Genomic DNA, 26895 nt, shown 5'->3' on the forward strand with positions numbered 1-26895 from the left:
TTAAGATTGGACAATTTCACAGAGAGACGCATTCCCGTAAGGAAAAATAAATGTATCACACGTCCACAGGCAGCCTTCCAAGTAATCCGATTTCATAAAGGCACACCACTGCAATTTCAAGTTCCGTGTTGTTGTTGCACACACGCTAAGTTCACTTTTGTATCACAGGAGAAGCGTGGTTGCCTCATATGAGAAGCGGAATCCCAAGACACAATGTCAACAACACCAGCGACACGCTAGAGAACAAAGCACCACCTGCTGGTAACGAGGCGCGTCATCTTGAAGGCGTCCTTGAGCCTGCACCTTCTTGATCTTGGCCCGAGTGTCTCACTGTCGTGGAAAAATTACAAGGGAAGCTTTCACATTCTAATAATTCTCTCGCGATTAAAAGGTACGGACTGATTTTGTTCGGTTCATGAATCATTGGATATATATATATATATATATATATATATATATATATATATATATATATATATATATATATATATATATATATATATATATATATATATATATATATATATCTGCCTGCCCATCGCCTCGAAACACTGTTATTGGTGAGGAATGGATTCGACATTACATTTGACGATCCATTTCTGCGAGCTTCCAATATATTGCTCTTTCAAGTGATGGAAAGATTCCTTCGAATTCTGTCAAGATCATTAGCGGCAAGAACTATAGTCTGTCCTACATCTGCAAAATCTATTTTCTGTCTGAGTTTCACTAAATTGCGATCCATCTTTTACTGGCACCACTTACTTGGGAATTATACGAAGTGCGTCACTCGAACAGAAACTTTTGCTTTTAACAAGCATCAAGCAATTCAAAAATGTCAAAAACAAAATGAAAAACTCCCTTTGTGTAACAACAATGTGCTGCCAGCTAAAAATCTTTCAACCTGATTCTATAGAAAGAAGTTTGAAATACTAAACTTATTTGACATCCTTGAGCAGAAAGAAAAGAGGAAATATCACATGAATAGTGAGACTTGAACCAGAGACTCATAAAAAATTCATAGTCACACTACATGGTAATATTCCGTTATTACACACGCACACTTGTAAATAAAGTAGTCACACAAAAGTATGCAATCGTACGAAAAAGAGAAGTATAGTGACTAGTGAACTTCAAAGAAATCAAAGCTGCCTCGAACATTCCCGCACGGTTTACACTCTATGGATTCATAATGAGATATAAATAAGGAGAAATGTAAATAACTGCACCAAGTCACAAATGATGCAAGTACTGATCGTGGCATGAGAGAAAAGTGGCTGAAGTATTAGAAAAATCTACCATCAGTTGAGTATTAGAGGAAACACTTCTCACGGAAAGCAATAAGAACAAAATCAGAGGGAAAAATATGTAATTCAAATAATAGAAGAATCGTCAATTACAAAAACAAACTAGGAAGAGAATCACAGAGAAACTACATCAAATGATAGAGAAAACATCTATTGCAAGAGACACTAAGGCAAAATCAGAGAGAAACACACACACACACACACACACACACAAAGTAGTTTCAGTATGCACACCACAGCCAACCCCTGCCAGCAACATCTAAGTCTCCTTTCTAAACACACCGCTGCTGGCTGGAATCTCACAGTATTGCTCGCCTAGTCCAGCACACAGGCACAATGGTAAGGACGAGGCCCATCTCTGTTTAGACTCGCACATCCTTGCCACAACACTCAGGCAACTCTGTCAACAGGTTCTGCCCATTCCGAGTCTGGCCACATCAAACGGATGCCACACCTTCCTCAGGACACAAGTCTGCCTGTGTTCCCGCCAAACTGTACAACTGTATTTGCCAAGTTTCTGTGTAATCTGAAGGGGTTAACAGCGAGCGGCAAAGGGAATTCGTAATGTTATATGATTAGTGTGTATGTTTTAAGTGAATTATTCTTACTGTGGGTGTTTTGTTATTATTATTATTGTTATTGTTATTGTTATTGTTATTATTAACATTACTATCATTATTATTATTATTATTATTATTATTATTATTATTATTATTATCATTATTATTATTATTATTATTATTATTATTATTATTATTATTATTATTACTATTGTTATTATTATTACTACTGCCACTACTACTACTAGTACTGCTGCTACTACTACTACTACTACTACTACTACTACAGCAACAACAACTACTACTACTACTACTACTACTACTACTAACACCACTACCATTATCGACGTCCAGACTGTAATAAAGTTAAGCATGCGGCAAACAGCAACTTAACTGACCATTAAACTTGATAATGCATTTTTTTCAGTTAGATTGATGTTTCCTTTCCTTTCAGTTATCATGTTTGTACCCTTTCCTATCACACACACACGCACACACACATACACTTACTACCACCACCACCACTACCACCACCACTATTTTCTTTTTTTTTTCCTGCTTTCATCACGACCACTTCAACTTTCACTTCTCGCTCAGCTTACTCGTCTCTTCTCTCAACAAGACTCGTGACATCTGACTTCCTATTCACTCGTTCAGACCAGTCCCGCCCACCTGTCCAGCGCAACACGCAACCATTTCACCTGGATTTTTCATTCTTCACTCCGGATATTCCCTCCTCATGCTATTCTTCTCCTCTACCTCAGCACAATTTGTTCTTTATAGGTCTTTTATTCATTTCATTGATGAATTGTTTAATGCGTCACAACCCTCTCGCTTTTTATTCTCCGTTAAAAGTAAAGGTTTATTACACACAGCGGAGTTTGTTGTCTTTTGCTGTGTAGTTGGTGATAAGGACGGTGGAGTAACCTCATATTGTAGCCTTTTTCTCTTTCTCTTTCCCACTCTCTCACACACACACTACTGTTATTCTTTGCTACACTTTTATTTTTCTTCCTCTATATTCTTTCCAGCTTCTGATTCCCTGTACGTCCCTTGACTCAATAAAGACCCAGGACTATTAATGAAGAAGAACGTGCTTACTCCCTAACTTTCCCAATCACAAGGACGGCCTATACAGAACCCGGGGGACCTACAAAGAAAACAAATTATCTGGCGAACATTCTGGGGAGCAAAAACTTAATTCTCTACACTAGACTCCAAGTACGATGTATCACGGCTCACTTTCACGTATATTCTTCAGGGACATTAAGCCTTAGTGACCTCCTTTTGTCCTTCCTTATCCTTTGCAGACGCTTGGAAGGAGGAGGAAAAAAAGATAATATGCTGAGAGAGAGAGAGAGAGAGAGAGAGAGAGAGAGAGAGAGAGAGAGAGAGAGAGAGAGAGAGAGAGAGAGAGAGAGAGAGAAATCCTGCACTGACATTAGCAGTAACCTTTATCGGCATCCTTCCTTCCTTCCTTCCTTCTTCCTTCTATCTTTCTTTCCTTCCTTTTGCTTCACAGGCACACAGGAAAAGAAAGAATAAACAGAGAGAGAGAGAGAGAGAGAGAGAGAGAGAGAGAGAGAGAGAGAGAGAGAGAGAGAGAGACCCTGCAGTAATATTCAAACAGCTGAGTGTGGAGGAAAGTGAGCAGTGTCCCTCCCTCATGAGATCTTGCGAGGGTTCTGTTTCATCGCTCAAAGTTCCCTCGTCCCTCACCTTCCGCGCCTCATCTCACTCTCTCTCTCTCTCTCTCTCTCTCTCTCTCTCTCTCTCTCGTCCGCCTCCTCCACCTTTCTCCATTATCTATCCTTGTTGCTGTTGCTGTTGTTGGTGGAGGCGGTGGTGGTGGTTGTGGTACTATTGTTGTTGTTTGTATCCCTTCTCTCCTTCTAAATCCTTCCTTCCACGCCTTTCCCTCGCCTCTCCCTCGCCTCTCTCTCGCCTTCTGGTTCATCCTCTGTCGTCACCGCATATCCCTTGTATCTATCTTCATGTTTACCTGCTCTCTCTCTCTCTCTCTCTCTCTCTCTCTCTCTCTCTCTCTCTCTCTCTGCCACCCTTTTCCCTCCCTCACTCTCCTTTCTTCCTCAGGCACCTTCCAGCTTTTCACCACCTGCTCACTCTCTCTTTCTCTCCCTCACTGTAGTAAATAATCGCCTCTCCCTCTTACTCTCTCTCTCTCTCTCTCTCTCTCTCTCTCTCTCTCTCTCTCTCTTTGGTAACCGTATCGACAACCCCTTTCCTTAACTTTTCATTTCACGCATCTCAAAAGCGAACGACGTGAGACTGAAAGAGAATCACTCACTCCCTTCACTCGAAAAAAAAAGAAAAGGAAAGAAAAATGTAAGCAAAAATATTCCCCCTTGGTTTTTTAGAATCTCTCTCTCTCTCTCTCTCTCTCTCTCTCTCTGGTACACTTGTCAGAATACGCCCCGTAGATAATAGCACAGGGCGGGAATGCTATGCTGTGTTGCGAGGCGTCCTTCATTTCACGTCCCCATCTCTTGATATGTTCTGTACGAAATGATGCAGGTAAAAGGAAATGAAAGAATTTACATACTATTCCCCACAACTTTTTTTTATGGGGGGCGGTATAAACTGTACCAAGAGAGAGAGAGAGAGAGAGAGAGAGAGAGAGAGAGAGAGAGAGAGAGAGAGAGAGAGAGAGACGGAGGGGGAGGGTCAGTGTGTCATTTTCAGTGTGTCGTGATTCAGAGGCTTGTATAAGAGAGCCGTGTCGCCGCCATAAACAGACGTCGTCCCAGGCGTGACTACATCTCAACCTCGCCGACGAAAAGTACAAAAAAGGAATAAAAAATCTGTCCAGAGACTACAGATAATTTCCAAGATGGAACTGGGATTTCTCTCTCTCTCTCTCTCTCTCTCTCTCTCTCTCTCTCTCTCTCTCTCTCTCTCTCTCTCTCTCTCTCTCTCTCTCTCTCTCTCTGCAAAGGCTTTTCTCTCTTTTAAAGAAAGAGACGGAATTATAAAAATAAAATGACAAATACATATAAACATGCACATTACAGTGAAATGTGTTGCTTAAATGTGCAGTAAAAGAGACAAAAAGGAGGAAAATGTATAGCTAAAGGGAGGGCGGGAGTGGGAGTGTACACAGTGAGCTTCTCTCGGTGTTTTCATGTGAAGTACAATTGTGTCTGTTAATGGTATGGTGTGCGCCGCGCATTTACGTGGGGCAGTCTGTGCTTGGGATGAAATATTGCTGTAGTTTTACGCTTTCCGTTGTTACGAATGAACCATATTTATAATTCCACTGCAATACAAAGGAAAGAAAACTATGATATATATATATATATATATATATATATATATATATATATATATATATATATATATATATATATATATATATATATATATATATATATATATATCTTTTTGTTGTGTGTAAAGTTTGTAATAAAAGTGTTCGCATGAGCATAATGTGAGTGCTAGTATGAGTGTGGGTGAGTATGAATGACTTTGCCTTGTATTCTGTATGTTCTAATTATTGCAATTATGTACTTTACATTTTGTATTTCGAAACAGTCTTTTTTCTGCCAGCCATGTCATCTCTCCCTCTTCATCTGTCCATCCACACCCTTGACAAGTCACTCACATCCGGCACTGTTGCTATTTTTCCTGTCCTGCCCTCGACTGATGCAAAGCTTCTTGCCTCCCTTCTTCAGGACCGACAATCCCCTTAGATCTCTGTTGGTCTCGTTTCACACCTCTCCGCTTCATCTTCTTAAGCCTCTCCAGCGGTCAGTCAGTTCTTTATCATTCCCTTTGTAGACACAGCTCCATAAGGTTGGATAAGAGAAACATAAGCCACATTTTGTGTTGGTCTACAGATATACATTTTTATCTATTACGAAATTTGCAACTTAAACTCATTATTATAAGATATCATTTTATATCTATCGTAATTTCCAAGTCCCGCTATCTGGAACTCAAGTGCTTACGTTCACTGACCATAATTTGACTTCCGTTCCACAAATAACATGAATGCATTATAACACTGGCCTTCAGTATTAATGACTAATGAGTGTGAAAGTCAATCCAATACCTCATCTTTCCATTTCACTGATAATGTATCCTTTTTACTTAATAACTCTAATAACTCTCATATGCAAAACGTCACGTCCAACACGCATGGAGCCTCAGTCATTAAATCCACCGGGAGAATAAACGAAAGGCAGACTCGCATCATTATCCAAACAGAGAGAAGAGGACTGTGCCAGTTTTGTGCGGAATATTTATGGGGCCAGCGGGGAGGAGGTGCTGGCGGCGTGACTGGCAGGGACGGAGAGAAAAATTGGTCATTGCTTCAACCAGACCGGAATTTACGGTCCTTGGTGTCTTTCTTGCCAGCATCAAAACCTATTAAAGGGGGAAAAAGAGCATAGAGCAATGAATTATGTTCTTCCCTTGGAAATTACGAAATCTTTTGCTCTAAATATATGTTAGATTTAAGGGAACGCACAGCTAAAGCTTGTGGGGAGAAGGTATAATGGGATCTTGCTAGTATCAGAATCTTTTAAAAGGGGAGAGAGAGCATCAAAAAATGGAATATCTGGTGTTTGAAGTGATAGAATGCGTTAGTAAGAGCAGATGCTGAGTTTAAGCATCTTTACACAGTGTTAGCGGGTCGGGAGAAGCAGGAGCACTTCCCGGCATGAGAACTCATGCAGGGGAAAGATTATCAAGTAATTAATTACGTCCGTCGCTTGAAGTTGACGGAATTTTCAATAATAAATGAGTGATTAAAACGAATATATATATTTTAGCTTAGGGGGAAAAATAAAACGACTTTGTTTTCTTAATGAAATAGTAAAGTGACATCGAAGTAATTACACAGGGAAGGGGAAAATAATTTAAAGTGAACTAAAAAAGAGTGAAGAAAATGTGAGTCCGGGTGCGAAGAAAAAATTATCCTTAACAAAGGAATGGAAAGAGAAAAGTCTCTTGGTTATGAAAAACGACCGTGACCTGCGAACGAAAAATGCAAAGATGAAAAAAAAAAGTGAAGTGACAAGTAAGTGACAAAAAGGAAAAGAAAATTGCCTTTGTAAAATTCTTGTGAGAAAGAAAATAAAATATACTCTGGAAAATTATATATCTCCGAAATGTATCCTTGATAAGTAAAATAAGATTACGAAAATAGTTATAACAAGAGATGACAAAGAAGTTGCCCTCGTGTGAAAAAAAAAGATAAGACCAAAAAAGACAAAGAAAAATACGTCTTAGCACAGTAAGATATCTTGAATATTTAGATAGCTGGGAATTGAATAAAGAAGAGCGCTGGAGATAGAAGTTGGAAGGAAGAGCAGCGAGAAGACCGAAAAAAAAATGACCTGAAGGCGACGTGTGGCGGAGAGCAGGGCGAGGATGAGGGCAAGGGGAGAGATCAAAACCGACCAAAATAAACTGGCAAAGACTCATCATCCTTATCACTGAATCTTCAAAATCAGTTCAACAAAAAATAAAACAAGATCAAATAGAAAAATAAAAACGAGATTAATGAACATGATGATATAGGCCTCAAAAGACGGTAATGAAATGGCATGGGACAAAGGAGGGCAAGAGGAAGGCAGCCGGCAACCTTCACTGCAGCACGCCAGGCCTCGGTATCTCAGGGCATTCAACGACTCCGATATAACGAAAGGGTCGCGGATTTTGGGAACACAGAATTCAATATCTTAAAAATAAATCTTGACCAGCAGGCTTCCCCAACAATAGAGAAGGACACAAAGGAAATGGAAACAAAGTCAAACCCTCTGAAACAATTTTTGAATATAGATAATGAGCTGAAAATGTAATGCGTGGAAGGAAAAGCAGGCTTCTGTTGTCAAGCATGGGCATAAGATTGAAGCATTTCCCGTTTCTGTGGCATTTGCATAATTATATATATATACATAATTCTATTCATATATCATAATCTGGGTTTTTCCTAAAATAAGTATATTCATTTTAATCTGTATATTCGTACATTTGTTCCCATACAATTATCTTTTATAACCGTTCATGCAAGATGTGGGCCAGTAATCAGGACGCGGTGCTAAATACACTATCATCTCGACGATTGCGTGAATCTTGCATCTTAAAGTCACATTAGCAACGATCCGCACAATAGACATCGCATCGGGAGAACGATTGCTTTGCCTTTTTTTACATCCCACGCACCGCAATTGAGATCACATTATAAAGCAATATAAAGTGTTATCATCTAAAAGCAACCTGGGAAGGCTCTGATGAAAGACATACTCTAAGGAAAGAACACAGGAATAAATGCTATACACAATAACCTTCAAATGCTACAACCCGAGTAAACTCAAGATTTACTTGAGGCTGTTACGAGCAGGAATAGCGTCTCCACTAGGCAGCCAATCACGTCGTCACGCGTAAATTGCCTCCGACACGTAGATGGTTGTAAAAAAGGAGCGTCTGAAACAAATATGTCAAACTGTCCTGATGGCTTGAGATTAAATTCTCCTGTCTTATAAACTGAGCGTGCCTTAAAGGCTTATTCTCACTGAAATTGTAGGGAAAGATTTTAATGACTAGGCCAGCGTCACACAGGCAAAGTTATGATGGCGTTAAGGAATTTTTCTTCATTAATTCAAGTCACCAAGCAAGCATCACTTCTCAGGAACACAGGAAAGTAAAAAAAATTATGCAAACATGCAAGATTAAATTACAGCTATTATGTGTGTGTGTGTGTGTGTGTGTGTGTGTGTGTGTGTGTGTGTGTGTGTGTGTGTGTGTGTGTGTGTGTGTGTGTGTGTGTGTGTGTGTGTGTGTTCCATTATATTATATTATATTACATAACATTCGTGGGAAAGCTGTGGCGTCAGCAAAGTCCCATTTACATAACAAAATATGTTAAAATATTATGTAACGTCCATTACTTTTCATTTTCATTCTACATGCATTAGGTGTTTTCCATTCATGAAAAAATCACCGAGAAAAAAAAATATTGGAAGAGAAATGAGGTAAGGAAAAGACAGAAGTGGGAAAGCTGATGGGAGAGGATCAGAGGCTGGCAATCTTAACTAAAGTGACGATATGACTTTTTTTTTCTACGCTTGGTTGTTAGAGGTAAATTAATTATTTAACAAAACATGGAGGATCCTATATCATTTGTATGTTAAGTTGGCTTTTGTTTTTAACTCTATGTACTTTATAAACTACTTCACACTGATGAGATCTAATTTTGTTTTATTCTTAATGTGAAACTATTTTTTTTTTTTTTTTTTGTGTGTGTGTGTGTGTGTTCCTTTATGAGTGGATTTTCTCTTTGTACTTTATGGTATGACTTTTGTTGCACTTTTCACGAGCATTTAGTAAAATTAATTAGTCTGTCTCTCTTCTGCTGAACCAGACTTTCATGAACAATATTTTACCTTAAAAATAAATCAAAAGAATATATAAATAAAAAGAACACATCAACGTTTTATTAACACACACACACACACACACACACACACACACACACACACACACACACACACACACACACACACCTGTTACATTCCTTTGCATTTGTCCATCTCCACATCAACACCACTTCATTCTCTATACCTAACAACAATGACTCATTTCCACCAGCATCACCACCACGTTCTTTCCTCCTTCTCTCATATCAGTCCACCCATGCAAGCCTCTTTCCTCGACACGCTTACCAACTTGCTCGATTTTTCCCTTATATTGATACCATGAGGCAATATAGCACCGAGGAACTAATCCAGCAAGGAGTTGATGGAGGGGACAGCACAGAGCCCCACAGAGGAGAGGGAAAGGAGACAGCTGGGGTAAATAATGAGGACGTTAAGGAGTTTATTTGAAGGGAAAAATATGCGAGAATGTGTGTTAAGAAAGATGGAAGACAGGATGGTATGGAAATGGCACTTGAGTGAATGGGTGCATCACAGAAGCTTAGACCAAATGGAGACAAGAAAAATGGTTAGATACAGAGAACAAATAAACGTGTTTGGAGTTAGAATACGTGATACTGAATAGAATGGAATAATAGAAACTGTAGCTTAGAATATTGAAATAAAAAGAATAAGGATCAAGCAGAGGACAAAACGAGATGTGAGAATGAGTGTTAAGACAGATACAGAGAGGAAGGGAAGGAGAGATAGCAATAATTTAGCCAAGAACAATGGAACAGAAGACTAATGATCATAAAAGAATGCCCAGGAGATACTGGAAAATAAGAGGTGAGACTGTGTGCTGAGAAAGGTGTAGAGAACGGAAAGGGGAAGGATGGCAGATGCGTAACTCAGAACAATGGAACACAAAAGAAAAATATCATGCAAGGATGTTCGTAAATTAAAGGGATATCGGAAGAAAAACGCGAATAAAAATGTGCGCTAGAAAAATAAAACTCAAGGAAGAAGAGAAATAAGGGTTTGCAACTGTATAGTTCAGAATAATAGAACCGAGGAATAATTATCATACAGGAATGTTCGTAAATTCAAAGGAAACCGGAGACAGGAAGGGTAACATAAATTTCACAAAGCGCTGCGACTAGCACGCATTCGTAACAAAACCACCACGTTAACGATTTGTAAACTTGTGCAGACAGGGAAAGAGAGAGAGAGAGAGAGAGAGAGAGAGAGAGAGAGAGAGAGAGAGAGAGAGAGAGAGAGAGAGAGAGAGAGAGAGAGAGAGAGAGAGAGAGAGAGAGAGAGAGAGAGAGAGAGTTGCAAAGATAAAATACTCTTAACTAAACACGTTTCATCTTTAAGTTCTCGAAAAATTAACTGGCAAAAATTTACACAAGGTCACATTTTTCTTCTCAAGTTCAAAAAGAAAAATACTTTATAGGCATGAGGCAACACATATCGTTTTTATGTTCGGGGAAGAAATACATTTAGATTCACCCAACCAGACCTGGAAACTACACAATTCCTTCCAACAAAACACAGGTGCAAAAACTGACCCCTTAGCGTACCCTCACTTTACAAACACCAACACAATACACATGATAGCAAAAACACGGACGCAGAAATAACCGCGCTACCGGAATAGATCTCATGTATATTCATTAGGATTACCCATTATATTCTACCTATTAAGAAACATCCACAACATCCCATATCTTCACACTCTCCCTCCTTTCCCCTGAACTGCTTCACCTCAGCCCCTCTTATTCCGCACCAGCCCTTAGGTACCTCCCAAAGCATTCGCCTCCGCCATCTCTTTCCCATCCTGTGCCTTCCGCCTCCCTCTCCCCTCTCACGGCCCGCTGCTGAATAAGACATTACCAGTACTGTGCCACTCCAGAGAAGCTCAGGCCGAGGGGCGGAAGGAAATGCCTCGCTTCTACTGGAAAGGCTAAATATACTAATGGTCTATGAAGGAAAAAATGTAGCCAAAGGAAAGAAATAGGAATATGATGTGTTAGGTGTGTGTGTGTGTGTGTGTGTGTGTGTGTGTGTGTGTGTGTGTGTGTGTGTGTGTGTGTGTGTGTGTGTGTGTGTGTATTCCTCTACTACTTTATTACTACCATTACTGTCGTTGCAATAAAGATAATAACATCAGGCTATATTGTTATCATTACCATCATTATTATTCTCGTTATCAGTACGTATGTTAAACAGGTCTGCTACACCTTCCCTCCTTTGGTCTTTAGTCCCAGAAATGGTCCCAGGAGGTGTGCGGGATTATGGTGTTGTAGGACGCTCGTGTTATTCAATCCTCTTTTCAAATGAATCCCCAGCTAATAGGAGGCAGATGGCGAGGGAAGGAAGGGAATGCACGTGGCTCCAACTGCAACACCAGAACTTTACTATTGCACATGGAAAAATCTTTGCTACTTTTACAAAGGCATTCACAAAGGCGCCAGAACTCTGCACACATTCCGGCGTTGACAAAAATTATGGACTTTAAAATCCTTACTCTCCAACGCACCCGCTTTCCAGTTATCCTCCGCTGCCTTCAAAGACAAAGACACGTGAGGCAATTTTACACTGCCCTCTGCTGCTGTGAAAGTAGATCTGAGTTACAAACAAAAGTGTAATCGACGAAGTCAATTTATCTAATTGATGCTTAGTTCAGATGAAACTAAGTAAACAGTTCATACGTAACTAGAAAAGGAAATAAAGTACTGTTTCTTTTTCAAAATGAAAGAAAAAATGTCTAGAAGATGTGAAACCATTCGTACCAAGAAAAGACTTGATGAGATGAGATATCAAGTGACGGCTGGAACATTAGAGGATGGGGAGGATGAAGGCTAGAAAAAAAAAAGAGAAAATGTTAGGTGAAAGAGAGGGATTTCAACAGGTTCAGGTAAAGTTTAGTAGAATTAAAGGTGAAAACTTAGATAGAATTAATAACCTCTCCTTTCTCCCTCACAGTGACCAAGCTGGTGGGCAGCGACCCGGTGGAGTTCGAGCAGCCGGAGTATGAGGTAACGATTCCTGAGAACACCCGCGCTGACCACCTGCTGCGGCTGTCTGCCAGGGTGCGGGCCTCAGGTGAGTGTCCTGCTAGGGACCGGAATACATAATGGTATCCTAGGTGTGACGGGTGATGTCCCCGTGCCAAGGAATGTGTTTGTCAGTATGATATTGACTGACGATCCCTCTTCCTTGTCAACACACACACACACACACACACACACACACACACACACACACACACACACACACACACACACACACACACACATAATTTTTCTGGCTGTCATTGTTCCTCTGCAATTTTCGGTTCTTTTGTCAGAGCTTCTTTTTTTCCGGCTCGTGCACAATGAAGGGTTCAGGCGCAGCATCATTCATCATGCTGCGGCTGTGTTCTCGCGTCACGTTGTGAGTCAGGAGGGCGGTGTTGCCATGCACTTTGTAATCCTCCTCAATATAAAGGCCTCACTAAACACGGTGAGCATGAAGAAAAATTTTTGTAGCAGATATGGAATATTGTACCAACGACACAGCATGTCAGATTCCGGTCAGACTAATAATTCATTAATCTCGAACCTATATTCTCTGAGCCAGAAAGATTAATCTGTTCACTGATACGCATATTTTCCTACTTTTGCCTACATCTTTCTAGAGACATTTTCTTGCTACTGTATCGTGGAAAACACAAAAATCGAGCTCTTCTTCTCAATTACTTTCCGTGTGTCCATGCAAACCGTGGTCGTTAAAAGAAAAAAAAGGAAAAAGGAAAAAATGAACAAAAATAAAGCCAAAAACAGACATGAAAATAAAAGGAAAGACGTGAATGAAAAAAAAGAGTACTAGATTCTTTTCTTCCTGCCTTTGAACATAAATATAATACAAAGGAGACTTTTCTTCACCACAATGGAATAGAATAAGGCTCTCTCTCTCTCTCTCTCACACACACACACACACACACACACACACACACACACACACACACATTGATTACAAAACCAAATTTATGCAACATCTTTATAACGAAGCAGCACAATAACGAAAAAAAATGTCACTAATATATTACAGAAAATTCCATGAAGGCTGACAGAAGAGTACTGTCACACGGGACTAATTAGACGGACTTCAGTAGATGAGAAAGTTGTGGGAAGCTTAATAAGTCATAAATTACTTGGTTATCTGAAGGGACACTCGCCTCTGTTTTCCCACATGGATCCTGGCGGGTGTGTGCTCCTGTGCTTCATTTTTTTTTTTCACAAACTATAGTACTTAATTTCTATAACATTATGCGTTCACCATCTATCATTGCTATCACTGTTATTATCATTATTACTATAACTGTTATCATCATCACAATCTTAATCATTTTACGTCAAACTACCAAAGTGTATTACAGAACCTTTGATTCACGAAAACTGCATTAAAAAAACATAAAAATAATTGCATGAATAAGTAAGTGACTATGAGTAAATACAAACCAATGAAGTTTAATACATACGATACAAAATAGGATAATAAAACGTTGAAAATCAATGAATTACAAATCCCCCTGAATACAAACTACGAGAAGTCAATAGAAAAGAGAAAAAAACATACAAAGTCAAAGAATAAGAAATTAAGCTCGAAGAAAAGAAATGGGAATTGATTCATACAAAACTAACTTTGAAAACCCTCCACGAAAAGTTAATGAATGGGAAATCAACAAACTTCTAATGAAGGAGTTCGTCAAACTACTCCCCTGCAGGCGAGTGATCGTATCAGGAAGCTAGTGACCCCACCTGAGTAATTCGATGCAGATATATGTAAATCTCCTATTGCACCGCCACGTCTCCTTCACGTCCCTTCGCACACCATCATTCCCATCGCCTACGTCACACCGCTCCCTCTCACCTGCGTCCTCTCACCTCCCACCATATTTAGAAACACTTTGCTTTCTCACCACGACTGTTCCTTCTTCAGTACCATGACGCATGTTCATATTCTTTCTGCTTTTTATTTGGTGATTTTATACAGCTTCAGAAACTTAGGTAGGAATTAAAATAGTGAAGACTGGTCATTAATCTTCTGACCTTCATATACCCTTCCTAATATAAGTAATATTTTTAATCACAACCAAAACTCATGGTAAAAATGTGTCCCAATACTGAAGGGGTTAAAGGCTACAGAGATTATTTGTGTTTTCAAGATTGTCTCTTCTGTTAGTGATGTAGAAATCAGTCACTATAATTATGTAAAAAAATAATTAAGCATATTTAAAAAGCCCTTGTAACTTCAACTAGTGTTTTTAATGTATTAATGATGGCTCGAATTTAAAAAATGGTCCTTAATATTTGTCCTGTTTTCTGAAACTGCGGGTTCTCTCACCACAACTGTTTCTAAAGACTACAAAGATTATTCGTTGTGTTGCAATGAGTGTTTCTCCACTTAATAATCTAGAAGTCATATTAATCTGTCACTGTAATCATAGAAGCTTTTGAACGTAGTGATGGTGCACGACAAAAATGTTTCAAAATATGGTCCTATATCAGGGAAGTTCTATTTCCTCTCACATTCATCTCGTTCCTCTCTCCCCCTTTTCCCATGTCCAGTTTCCACCGTCAGCCTTATCCCGCCGCGCCAGTCTGTTGGACAAGCATTTTTTTTCTGGAACATTTTCTGGATGTGCTTTGGCGTTCATCAGGTGAGAAGATGAAAACACATATATCTGTCAGCGTTTCTATCTCATATGAAACCAAAATTGCTTCTCTCATATTACTTAGTCCAAAAAGTCATTTGTGATGGATCAAATCACCCAACATGAGCAAACCTTTCTGCAGGCGTGAAGGCAATGAGATATGAAAAAAAGATAGCGATAGCACAGGATTTTAAAGGCAATTTCTAATAATCATGCGGGCTTACAAAGTTGGGAAAAAAAAACCCCACAAGTTAGAGATGAAAACAAATTGAAATATTTCTCATCATAGTCAATAAATCTCAATAATTAGCGTACTCAAAATCAAATGAAGCTATCTGTATTTAAAACAGTACATTTCATTAGTAAAGACAAGATAAACAATGAATTCAAAGTCTTTTACCCAAGATAAGAATACACTGGGTATCCATATACAAGCCTTGCCTCGCCTTAGCTAGCTAGACGACTCCACCTCACCTAACCATGTTTAATCCTTCTATACAACTCGGCCATCTCTCCTCACAGCAGCGCCCACGCCCGTCACCACGCCTGCGCCAAGGCACCAAAAGACGGTCAAGTCACACATGTTTCACGCTAATGTACATAATGTAAATACTTCTTCCGTCATCTTCGCAACCATGTGCAATCTCCAAGCCATGCTTAAAACCACGTACTCACCTTTCTAACTTCATCCTTGCGTGTTTTCACTATCCTTCCTCGCAGCGCAGCCCACGCCAGTCAACACAAGCATCTCAAGGATCTCACGCCCACACCAAAACACCAGAAAACACTGTTTTCGTAATAAAGCACAAAATATAAACACTTATGTGTCTTTGCCGCCATGTGCCAGGCTTGAGGACGCGGATATGTCACGTGTCCACCACCGATCAGCGCCCGCGCAGGTGTTACGTCACTTTAGTTACGACCCCTTGCCGCTGATTGGCTAGTGATGACGCCATGCTAAAGGGCGCCTCTTTGAATTTGAAAAGCTGTATGTCAGTTTGCTATTGTTGTCATGTGTTCCTGCTTCCTGCATTTCTTTTATCGTGACTTAACAGCGAGGTCTTGCGTGACTCTACAGTCTACACCAAAACCTCTCACAAGACCAGTAAGGAGTTCGTGAATGTATTTTCTTTCATGTTTTGTATGATTCTGGAATGTGGCACGTCACTGGCAAAAATCATTAAATCATATCAAAAACTTAACCAAATAAAAAGTTTATATGAATAAGAGTATTTCTACGATTTCGCATCTTTCTTTTCTCCTCTGTGTAGACATTAGTTTATTAAAACAGAATTGCCAATTACTGAAGGCTAAGACGATTCATGATTTCGTACATGCCTCATCAAAAAGAAAAAAAAAGAAAGAAAATTCAATACATTCCGAAGTGAGAAGGGAAATAAAGGAGTTCAATAAGCAGCCGCCCACTCTGCTCTCCTCGGCAGCCTTTCATTAGCACCCTCTCGCAGCAGGTCATTCACTCGCCTCCTGCACGCAAGGCAGCTTTGGGAACACTGGACTTGTTCGCTCCATTGATGCCATCCTAGGGTTTCGCATTAAACCTTGCTGAAGATGAAGTAATTAATTGTTTTAACATTTTCATTATAAGTCAGATATCAAACAAGATGTTTCAAAATTACAATAATAACAATCAAGCTCCATCATCATTTATGTAAGGTTTCATTTAATATAATAACATTAATGATAAGCCGACAAAAATGCGTACGTTTCTTTTTTTACCTTCACTTTTCTGCACGTATACAAATAAAAATCAACTCAACAAAAAAATTGCCCTCGAAAAAAGAAAAAAACATATATCCTACTTCCATTTTTCTGTCATAATAACCAACACAAAATTACACAAAGAAGAAAAAATATATACAAATATACACAATACACCAACAACACATATTCTCATAACCCCCACTAATCCGCGGGATGAGCGGACACGGGGAGCAGATATCCTTTTAAAAAATCATGGCGTGAACCTTTGCACTCCCTGCTGGCTTTCACTCTTGACTCACAAATGAAAAAGTTAAATCTCAATGACGCGTGTGGAGGCTGATTGGGACGGACGAGTGTTCCGCTGGCTAGAGACGAGAGACGGTGGAGAGAATAGGAGATCGCAGGGAAGAGAAAGGTCGAGAATGAATCATGTAGGCGAGAGAAGTAGCTTAAAGGTTAGCTAGCGGCTTTAGAGAACCCACCACATAAGAGGAAACTCAGAGCGTGGGTGTGGTGCAGTGAGGGAAGTTTGCCAGGCTCAGAAAACGAGAAGAGAAAGGATAAGGATGAATCTTGTAGGCGAGAGATTACCTGAGGGATAGTTGGCGGTGCGTAGCTTAAGAGAGGCAAGAGAAGAGGAAGGTCGGGAAGTGGTAAGAGTGAGTGAGGAAAGGTTGCTGAGCTCTAAGGTCGAGAGAAACGAAGCAATATTGAAGACCAGTGAGAGGAGAGAAGGGAAACAGAGGTCACGGGAAGGAAGAGGAGGGAAAGAGGGATAAAAGAATGTAATTAAGACTGCATGGAAATGAAAGCAGCCCCATGAAGAATGAAGGGGGAGGGAAGCACACGTGTTGGAGGAGATAAGTAAGAGAAGGCAAGCGCAAAACAGAAATAGACAAAAAAAAACCATTGCAAAGGTGATGAAACGGTAGCATGGACACGAATAAAGGAAAGAAGAGGTGAGAACGAAAGGAAAGACGAGAAGTGGGAGAGATGTAGCGCAGAGAGAGAGAGAGAGAGAGAGAGAGAGAGAGAGAGAGAGAGAGAGAGAGAGAGAGAGAGAGAGAGAGAGGAGGGTTACATTACTAGCTCCGGGTGGTTGTGGTTGGTGAAAGGAGCTGAGAAGGGAGGAAGTGGGTCAGAATTGCTAAGAGGAAGAGGGGTGAGAGCGTGAAGTGGAGAGAGAGAGAGAGTAGTACATGGTGCAGCACTGAGGGAAGTAGTAGCAGGTGAGAGCGCAGAGGTGAGGAGGTTGTGCACGCGTGAATGAGAAACTTTGTAACATATTAACAGCACTCCTCTGGTCCAATTAAGTCGAGCAAGAGAGCGTTACTGCAATCAAGAGTGGTATAATCTCTCTCTCTCTCTCTCTCTCTCTCTCTCTCTCTCTCTCTCTCTCTGCTTTCACATTTTCTTTTTGTATTCTTTTCACTCTATACCAATCATAACTCTGCAGCTTTGAAAAGAAAATACACACGCCTGTTCACGTCTAACAGAACTTTATACAAAACTACGAGTGTGCAATATGAAAACATTACAAATATCTGAAAACAAACGAGAGGTAGTGAATAACAGACATGTGAAATTCTCTCTCTCTCTCTCTCTCTCTCTCTCTCTCTCTCTCTCTCTCTCTGTGCGTGCGTGTGTGTGTGTGTGAGTGTAAATATAGGCATACACTATGGAAAAAACTTACTATCTCATAACAAAGAAAAAACCGGAACAAAGAAAAAATACAAAGGGAAAAAAGAAACTAGAGAGGGAAAAAAAAGAAAAGAAAGGACAAAAACACAACTGGAGAGGAAAACGTGCAGAGTTAGAATGCTGGCCACGTCTGTTTGTTTGACAGGAAGGAGGGAGAAGGAGGGAAGGGTGGGAGAAAATTGAAAGGGAGAGAAAGGAGACGAGAGGGAGAAACGTACACACACACACACACACACACACACACACACACACACACACACACACACACACACACACACACACACACACACACACACATGCACACATACCAATACACACAGACACAAAGAGAAAAAAATACAGAGGAGTAAGATAAAGGTCGAGAATATAAAAGTGAGTGAAAGAGGAAAATATATGGGCAAGGAGGAAAGAGAGAAGAGGGGAAAGAAGAGAGATAAAAGAAGAACAACAACAAGAAGGAGTCGCGTGCGTGTGAGAGGAGAAAAACAGCATGGAATAGAGGAAAATGAGAAAAGGGAGAATAAAATGAGAGAGAGAGAGAGAGAGAGAGAGAGAGAGAGAGAGAGAGAGAGAGCTCATGTAGTTATGCAAATACACCCACAATATAGTTAGAGCGCAGTGGTATGGTGTCATCATTACAGCTGCGCCACCCCTTACGTATGCAGCGAAAGGAAGACGCCACACAAGACTATCGGCTCCCTCAGATCCCTTGCCAACTTGGTGACATTAAAAGGAAAAAGAATCCACGCAGGGGAATGAAGTTGGATCAGTGTACGCATCGCAAACTTGAACCAAATAAAACGTGTCTCAAAAGCTTTCATGTCTGTTGATTCCTGCCACGAACATTTTCTTCCGTAATATATTTTCCCTGAGATTCCGTCCGCGATATATTTCCACTCGTATCATAACGTTAAGTCATATAATTCATCATGGGTGGATTAACTGAATAGAAATCATGTGCGTGGAATGTTTGTGGGGAAAATCATCTGAAGGAAATTATGCCGTACGGTTTTCATGACTAACGTTTCTTTTTCACTTCACAAACTACTGTCATAAACAAGATTCAATATTCAGATTTGTATAAAAAAAAAAGCCATATTTCTTTTGGAGTCAGTGCCTTACGTTTCTCCTCTAAATTGATGGAAAAGTCGAGGAAACCAATATTTTGCTAGTGATGGTTCGTATAATTGAGTCAGTTGGCAAAGGAAGGCATTGAATTATAATAATGTAACCTGCTGACTTTGATCCTGTGCACAGTTGTATACAAGGTAACGCACCTGCGTAGACTTGCCGCTTTAATTACTCTGAGCAAGGACCCAGCAAAAAAGACCCATTCATCCGTACCTTACTACTGACAAAAATCGTAGTCTTGTTGATTAGGTTTCTTCCTTTGAAATACACAACATACATCAAATGAAACCCAAAAATACCTTCGACGTTTCCGTGAAAAGAAAACGAAAAAATACGGAGCTTACCTACAGGGTACACTTATTTAATGAAACTCCATAACTCAAGTGAAGCCATCGTATCAGATTAAACATTCGCTAGGAAAAGAAAAAAATATGTTACGTCATCCAATTTTGCCTTTAAAGTCACTACATTTATCATGTAATAATTGCAGCAAAATTTAACTACAAGCGTTCGGTGTTTTCTGTTCCATTACGTAGCCTGGGAGAGAGAGAGAGAGAGAGTGTGTGTGTGTGTGTAGCTTCCATGAATCTATCTCTCCCTCTTTCAATTACGCACTATCCTTCTCTCACTTCTATTTTCCAAGTGCTTTTTTCTACCGTGCGTATGTTTCCAAGACAAATGCAATTGCAGCTTTTCACACAGGAAACAGAAACAGGTGCCAACAATCTCGTGGTGGGGCAGAGGACAATTAAAAATGTAAGTAAAAAAAAAGAAATATCCGGAAATAAAGAAGGAAAGAAATCATTAGTTATTGAAGTGCCTCACCTGAAAGTTTAGTGGTGTAGCAAATGAATCCTTTCAAACAGCACTAACCATCGCAAGTATTGATATACAAATTGAAGGATACAACAATCACAATGTTACCTTCTCTGCATGCACACCTATAGGAAACATTTTACACCTGATTTTTTTTTTTTTTTTTTTGCTGTCTTATTTTCATGAAACTGGGAAACTTTTCAAATAGAACGGAATTATTTTCAAAGCAGGAACGATATTTTCTGTATTAAAATATCTGGTTTCCTTAATTTATATAGCACATCATGAATGTTTTCGTTTGTAATGGTAAGTAACAAAACAACTAAGAATGTGTGTGTGTGTGTGTGTGTGTGTGTGTGTGTGTGTGTGTGTGTGTGTGTGTGTGTGTGTGTGTGTGTGTGTGTGTGTGTGTGTGTGTGTGTGTGTGTGTGTGTGTGTGTGTGAATGAATGTGTCCACCTATTGATGTACAAATTACGTATTCAAAACTGTTTGGTGTCACGTTTGTTCACCGCACTGAGTACCGTCAGATATATTTCACATCCAGTAATACATATCTATCAAACATAGCTAGGTAGGGACAGAATATGCAGGGAACACGCACACTCACAGCTATGTCGGCCATTGCATATACGGCGTGGGATCGTGTGTGTGCTTTTTTAAACGTGTAGAAAACCGCTCCCTGTTTCATGAGCTGGTCGATCTGGCGTGTGGCGGGCAGTCCCTTCATCCAACATTTGTTAGCAGAGAATTCTATCTTTCGCAAGAAGAAAAAAAAGTGCACTTGTTATTATTTGCCCAGGGTACACTCTCTTTCCTAGTGTGTGTGTGTGTGTGTGTGTGTGTGTGTGTGTGTGTGTGTGTGTGTGTGTGTGTGTGTGTGTGTGTGTGTGTGCGCATAGATTTTGTGTCGCTCTTTGCATTGCAGAATGAAAGAGTAAAAAAAACAATCCAATGTGAACGTGCCCTGCGACGATAAATTTAATCTTCACTTCCTTCGAAACGAGAGAGAGAGAGAGAGAGAGAGAGAGAGAGAGAGAGAGAGAGAGAGAGAGAGAGAGAGAGGAGAAATACTCAGAACTAAGCGAAAGACAAACAGACAAACGGACAAAGGAGGAGGTACATAAAGGCTGCTAAACACAAATAAAAAAAAATAAGAAAAAAACAAAAACACATGGTCTAAAAGTTTTCGGCGAAGGAAGAGGAAAAAGGAGGAGTGCGAAAGTAATGTCACGAGGTTTGAGGACGACGACTGCGTGAGTATTGACTTAATGCAAAATTGACTTCAGAAGCCACGCAATTTTCCCCAGGCACAATCGTGGCTCCTACTGCATTTCTTGTTATAGGGTGCTTCTTCTTCTTCTTCTTCTTCTTGTTTTTCTTGTTTTTCTTCTTTTATTTCTTCTTTTTTCTTCTTCTTCTTCTTCTTCTTCCTCTTCTTATTCTTCTGCTTCTTCTTCTTTTCATTTTTCTTCTTCTTCTTCATCTTCTTCTTCTTCTTCTTCTTCTTCTTCTTCTTCTTCTTCTCTCTCTCTCTCTCTCTCTCTCTCTCTCTCTCTCTCTCTCTCTCTCTCTCTCTCTCTCTCTCTCTCTCTCTCTCTCTCTCTCTCTCTCTCTCTCTCTCTCTCTCTCTCTCTCTCTCTTCCGCTTCTCGTTTCCTTTCCTTTCCCATCAAATTAATCTGTGTCACGCTCACTCTCTTTTCTCAGTCTCGCTTCCCTTTCTGCTCTCCATACTCATATTATTCTACGTCGTCATTTTTCACCTCCTCCCACCCTCGATGTCTGTTTCCCTCATATTTTTGCCTTTCTTATCTTTTAATCTTTAATTTACATGCCTTTTCCATCAACGCGGTCGCGAAATTAATGTAAATTATTATTTTTTACATGCAAATTTCGTTTTTTTTTTTTGGCTTTCTTGTTGAAATATTACAAGCAAAAATCCCGTGATGCAAATTGGAGTGTCAGAAAACGTGGCTATCGGGCGCTGCAGCAATCTCTGTGCCACAAAATTGCCCGATAAGTGTACAGGAAACGGACGAAGGAAAACGGACAAATTGCCAGACTGAAGCTTTCGCCCAGTAATCAGGAGGTCGGCGGGGTTATGTGCCTCGCAAATCATTATGTGGTCCAGCTTCAATTTTAAGTCTTGGTTGTGTGAATACTGAGATGTGATGATGAAATGATGATGGTAAGAATAATGACGGTAATGAATTATAACTAGCATTAAATATAGTGAACGTGAAATATTGAGTGACTAATAATACTCCAGGAATATATTACAAGATGTGGGAATTATGACATCCCCGCGCGCGCGTGTGTGTGTGTGTGTGTGTGTGTGTGTGTGTGTGTATGAGTGAGTGGTACCACTGCAGGACAAATGCCTCTCCCGCGGCTCTCAGCCTTGCATCAGCGTCACCTGGCTGTCAGCGCCACGCCACAACAGCCTAACTGCTTCCATTCCGTGTCTGCCACGCTTTTCTTTACTCTTCATGATTGCTACTCTTTTACTGTAAATGACAATTTAAAACGTACGTATTTCTTATCAATAGTGGCTCTAAATTTCAAGCAGTGTTTGCAACAAGATCATAATGTACAAATATCCACACTTTGTACACTTCGCTTCAAGCATTGCAATGAGAGCCGTAAAGACACACACGCGTGACTTTTTGAGCTACGTACGTTTCCATTTCCTTGATGAAAGTTGTTTAGTAGTTTTCCTTTCAGTATATGCAAGCTCCTCACGTAATTCCTTTGCATTTATTACATGGTATAATTGCATCTTAAGAGATAAAATAATACATGTAAGTTACAAAGCAAAATGCTCCAGAAATTATTCAGGAGGCGTTAGGAGCGTGTTGGCGCGGAATGCATCCTGGCCGGGGTTGAAACTCTACACCAGGGATTTGCAGAAAGGCGGCGGCGGGCATTACCTGCTGACGTAAGGCGATAGTCACCCGCAGCAGCCACGCGCAAGTAAAAGTAGCCAGAAAGCATTCTGCATTTAAATCTTTTACAGACCAGCAATTTTCATCTTTTAATTGCAGAATGTGCAAATGAATCAAGGCATTAAATTCCTATTTTCTCAAATCACGGTCTCATTAAGAGAAACCAGGGCAGGAGGGAGAAAACATGAATATATATATATATATATATATATATATATATATATATATATATATATATATATATATATATATATATATATATATATATATATATATATATATATTATTGCGAGAGGAAAGTCTTCCCAAATTTCTTGCGGCATCAGAGGTAAGACTCCGCCACACATACACACTGTTCCTTCAAAATATTGGCCACGAAAAACAACACGAGGAAACCTAATAGTGGCTGAGAACACTGAGGAGGAGGAGGAGCCTCGCCAGGACGCTGGGGACCTCCAAGAGAGACGTCAGACGCGGAAGGAAAAGGGGTAAGGGAAAGACAAGGCCCGTTGACTGTTTCTTCTGTAACTTGAGAGAAGAAAAGTGTGCCGAGTTTAGAGTGGCTTAAGAAATGCTGCTGAATAAAATGTTTTCGTATTTACTCGTACATCTCTCATACGTTTCACTATTTACATTTATTTAAAAAAGAATGAAAATATTCGATTTAAATCAGAGTATGTAACCGAGGAAGCAAAGACCTTACCGGTGCATGAAAACCGTGTCCCGATATCATATCCCCAGACAAGCACTAAATCATTGAATACAAACATTTACACGCACGCGCCAACAAACACTGGCCCGGATGAATTGAGTTTACACGCTTCATCGCACCCTTGCTCTCGCTGGTCTTAAATAACTGATGATCTCCTAAGAACCCAAGGCAATAAACTACTTTACTGGTATACTCTCTCTCTCTCTCTCTCTCTCTCTCTCTCTCTCTCTCTCTCTCTCTCTCTCTCTCACACACACACACACACATCTTTTTATTCGTCTTCTTTTCCCTCATCTCATTCCCATCAGGTATCCGCGTAATCTCCTACACCTCTTCCACGCCTTATCAACTGCCCACCCACCTCCCACCTCCTTCGTCACCACGCTTATCATGGGGAGGAGAGGGCGCCCACCTCCCTCCGTGGCGCTGATGAAGGAACCACCGCCCACTGTTTATCCGAAAATCTGCAGCCGCCTCGCATTCAAGACGTGGAGTTTACGGTTGGTATTGTGTTTAAGAATCGAGGCTGAAGTTTCTGCGATTGATTCAGAAGAAGAGGAGGAAGAAGGATGGAATTGAGAGAGAGAGAGAGAGAGAGAGAGAGAGAGAGAGAGAGAGAGAGAGAGAGAGAGAGAGAGAGAGAGAGAGAGAGAGAGAGAGAGAGAGAGAGAGAGAGAGAGAGAGAGAGAGAGAGAGAGAGAGAGAGAGAGAGAGAGAAGCGGAAGACTGTCGGTGAAGTTACAGATAAAAGTGAAGAATGAGATGGAGGGGAAGAAGTAGTGAGTGGTAAGTGAGGAGTGGAAAGGACGGGGTGGAGACCAATTGGGTGTGCGGGAAGGAGGAATGAAGATGGAAAGCTATAATGGGAATGCCGATGTGGAATGAGTGGCGAAAAGCAGATAGATGTGAAAGGAGAGAAAGAAGACTAAGACGAGGATGCGCGGAGCTACTAAAAAAAAAATAAAATAAAATAAAAGAGAAGAGAGGAATCGCTGAAAGGAAGGTAAAAAGAAGTAAAGAGAAAGAGAATAATGGTGAGGGGCAGGAGGAAGAAAAGATTTTGAGTGTTGCATGAAAGACGAAAAGAGGAGTCGACGAAGAAATCTGAAAAAAAAGGCGGGAACTAGACACAAAGACGGAAGTGGGTAATGAAGATCAGTGAGAGAGAGGTAATGAAGACCAAGAAGGGGAGAATAAATACCGAGGGAGAAAGAGAATGGAGGAAGAAAATGTGGCAGCGTAAAAGACGACAGTTAAACAAACAATGAATACAAAAAAGCTTGATAAAGAAAGACGCTACAAAGAGAACGAAAGAGGAGGAAGAGGAGAAGGAGGAGGCTTGAGAAAGAGAAAAATATGCAAGAGATATTGGAAAAACAAATGCAAACAGAGAAAAAAATAAGACTAGAAAGAGAGAAGGGCTGAAAAGTGACTTATGCAAACGAGTTCAAATAAGAAGTAAAAGATATGATAATTGAAGAAAGGCGAAAAAGATGAGAGGGGAGAGGCGCAAAGGAGAGGAAGAAAGGGATAGTTATTATGAGCTGACTCCAGGCCTTCCTCTCACCTTGGCTTCCAGCGTCGTTATTCGTTATAATAAATCTAAGCGTTATAAGAGTCCGGAGAGTAATCGCGAGCATTAAAAAGACGATCTGATGCCCTCACGTCCCGGCAATCTTATTAACCTTATCAATTCACCAAGACGAATGGCGCCAGATCCCCTATCGCCCCGAACGTTAAGGTGTTACAGAGGAGCACTCTAAAAAGTTCTTATCACTCCATCAACAAGTCGCAAAAGGAGAAAGACTTGGAACTCACATTTCTAAAGGCAATAACGCAATTTAAGCTCGAAGCACATTCCAGAATATAAAACGAATATCAGTGAAATTCGAACTTTTCTGAGATCCTACAAAATTAATTCCTAATGTCGAGTGAAATCTGAATGTGGATAGGAAGAAATAGGCTCTGAAATATTGAGGTACATGCCTGGAATAGACTCAATAACCAGGTTGTTAGTGGTAATAGGGATGGAAACGATCCGTAGGCATATTTCACACAAAGAGCACAACGCGTTAGACTACTATAGACCTACAGCAGCTTCCCTCATTTCCTGTACCTAAATTCGACGCTGAAATATAGAGAAATAGAACGTCAGTATGTGTGTGTGTTCGCTTGGTGGTGCGGTGCATGCTGCTGTAAACATGAGGGGCTGTGAAATATAACTTATTGAGGCACATAACACAGAGCGGGCCTTATAATATTCTCCGCTTGGGTGAGAAATCTTGCCTAGAATAGAAAATAGAAACTGTGACTGTGTGTACCTTGCGTGTGTAAAATATGAGACACCAGAGAGAGAGAGAGAGAGAGAGAGAGAGAGAGAGAGAGAGAGAGAGAGAGAGAGAGAGAGAGAGAGAGAGAGAGAGAGAGAGAGAGAGATAGACAGAGAGAGACAGAGAGAGAAAGATAGACAGAGAGAGAAAGATAGACAGAGAGAGACAGAGAGAGAGACAGAGAGGGACTATAAGGAAGCAAGAAGGAAAAAATATATATATAAATTGTGCAGAGGGAGGAACATTGGAGAAATATAGAGGTTATTTAATGATGTGAAGGAAAGAGGAAAGGGATGAGGTTATGATTGCAACAGAAGGAGAAGAGTAAAAAGAAAAAGTTGGAATAAAAAAAATAAAGGATGAAAAAGGAAGGAAGGGGAGAGATGATGAGTTGGAGATGGCCATTGTGGTTCCAGCTGAATACAGATAGAAAGAAAATAAAGTAAAAAAAAACTCCAAGGATAGATTGATGTGTGTGTGTGTGTGTGTGTGTGTGTGTGTGTGTGTGTGTGTGTGTGTGTGTGTGTGTGTGGCGACGGCAGGGACTTTCTCTATACAGTGACGCTTGCTTGGTGGACTCTGCTTGTTAT

General features: G+C 40.3%; 1 protein-coding gene across 2 annotated transcripts in view; it reads left to right on the top strand.

Annotated features, from left to right (window-relative positions):
- Nucleotides 1-26895, top strand: part of LOC123515434 (putative neural-cadherin 2) — a 367250-nt gene that overhangs the window by 306464 nt on the left and 33891 nt on the right. For both annotated transcript variants that reach the window (XM_045273998.1, XM_045273999.1), the window contains one exon: nt 12235-12354. In XM_045273998.1, the coding sequence (XP_045129933.1) occupies nt 12235-12354 (120 nt within the window). The remainder of the gene's footprint in view (nt 1-12234; nt 12355-26895) is intronic.

Source organism: Portunus trituberculatus, chromosome 39 (genome assembly GCF_017591435.1).
Source record: "Portunus trituberculatus isolate SZX2019 chromosome 39, ASM1759143v1, whole genome shotgun sequence".
Classification (NCBI taxonomy): domain Eukaryota; kingdom Metazoa; phylum Arthropoda; class Malacostraca; order Decapoda; family Portunidae; genus Portunus; species Portunus trituberculatus.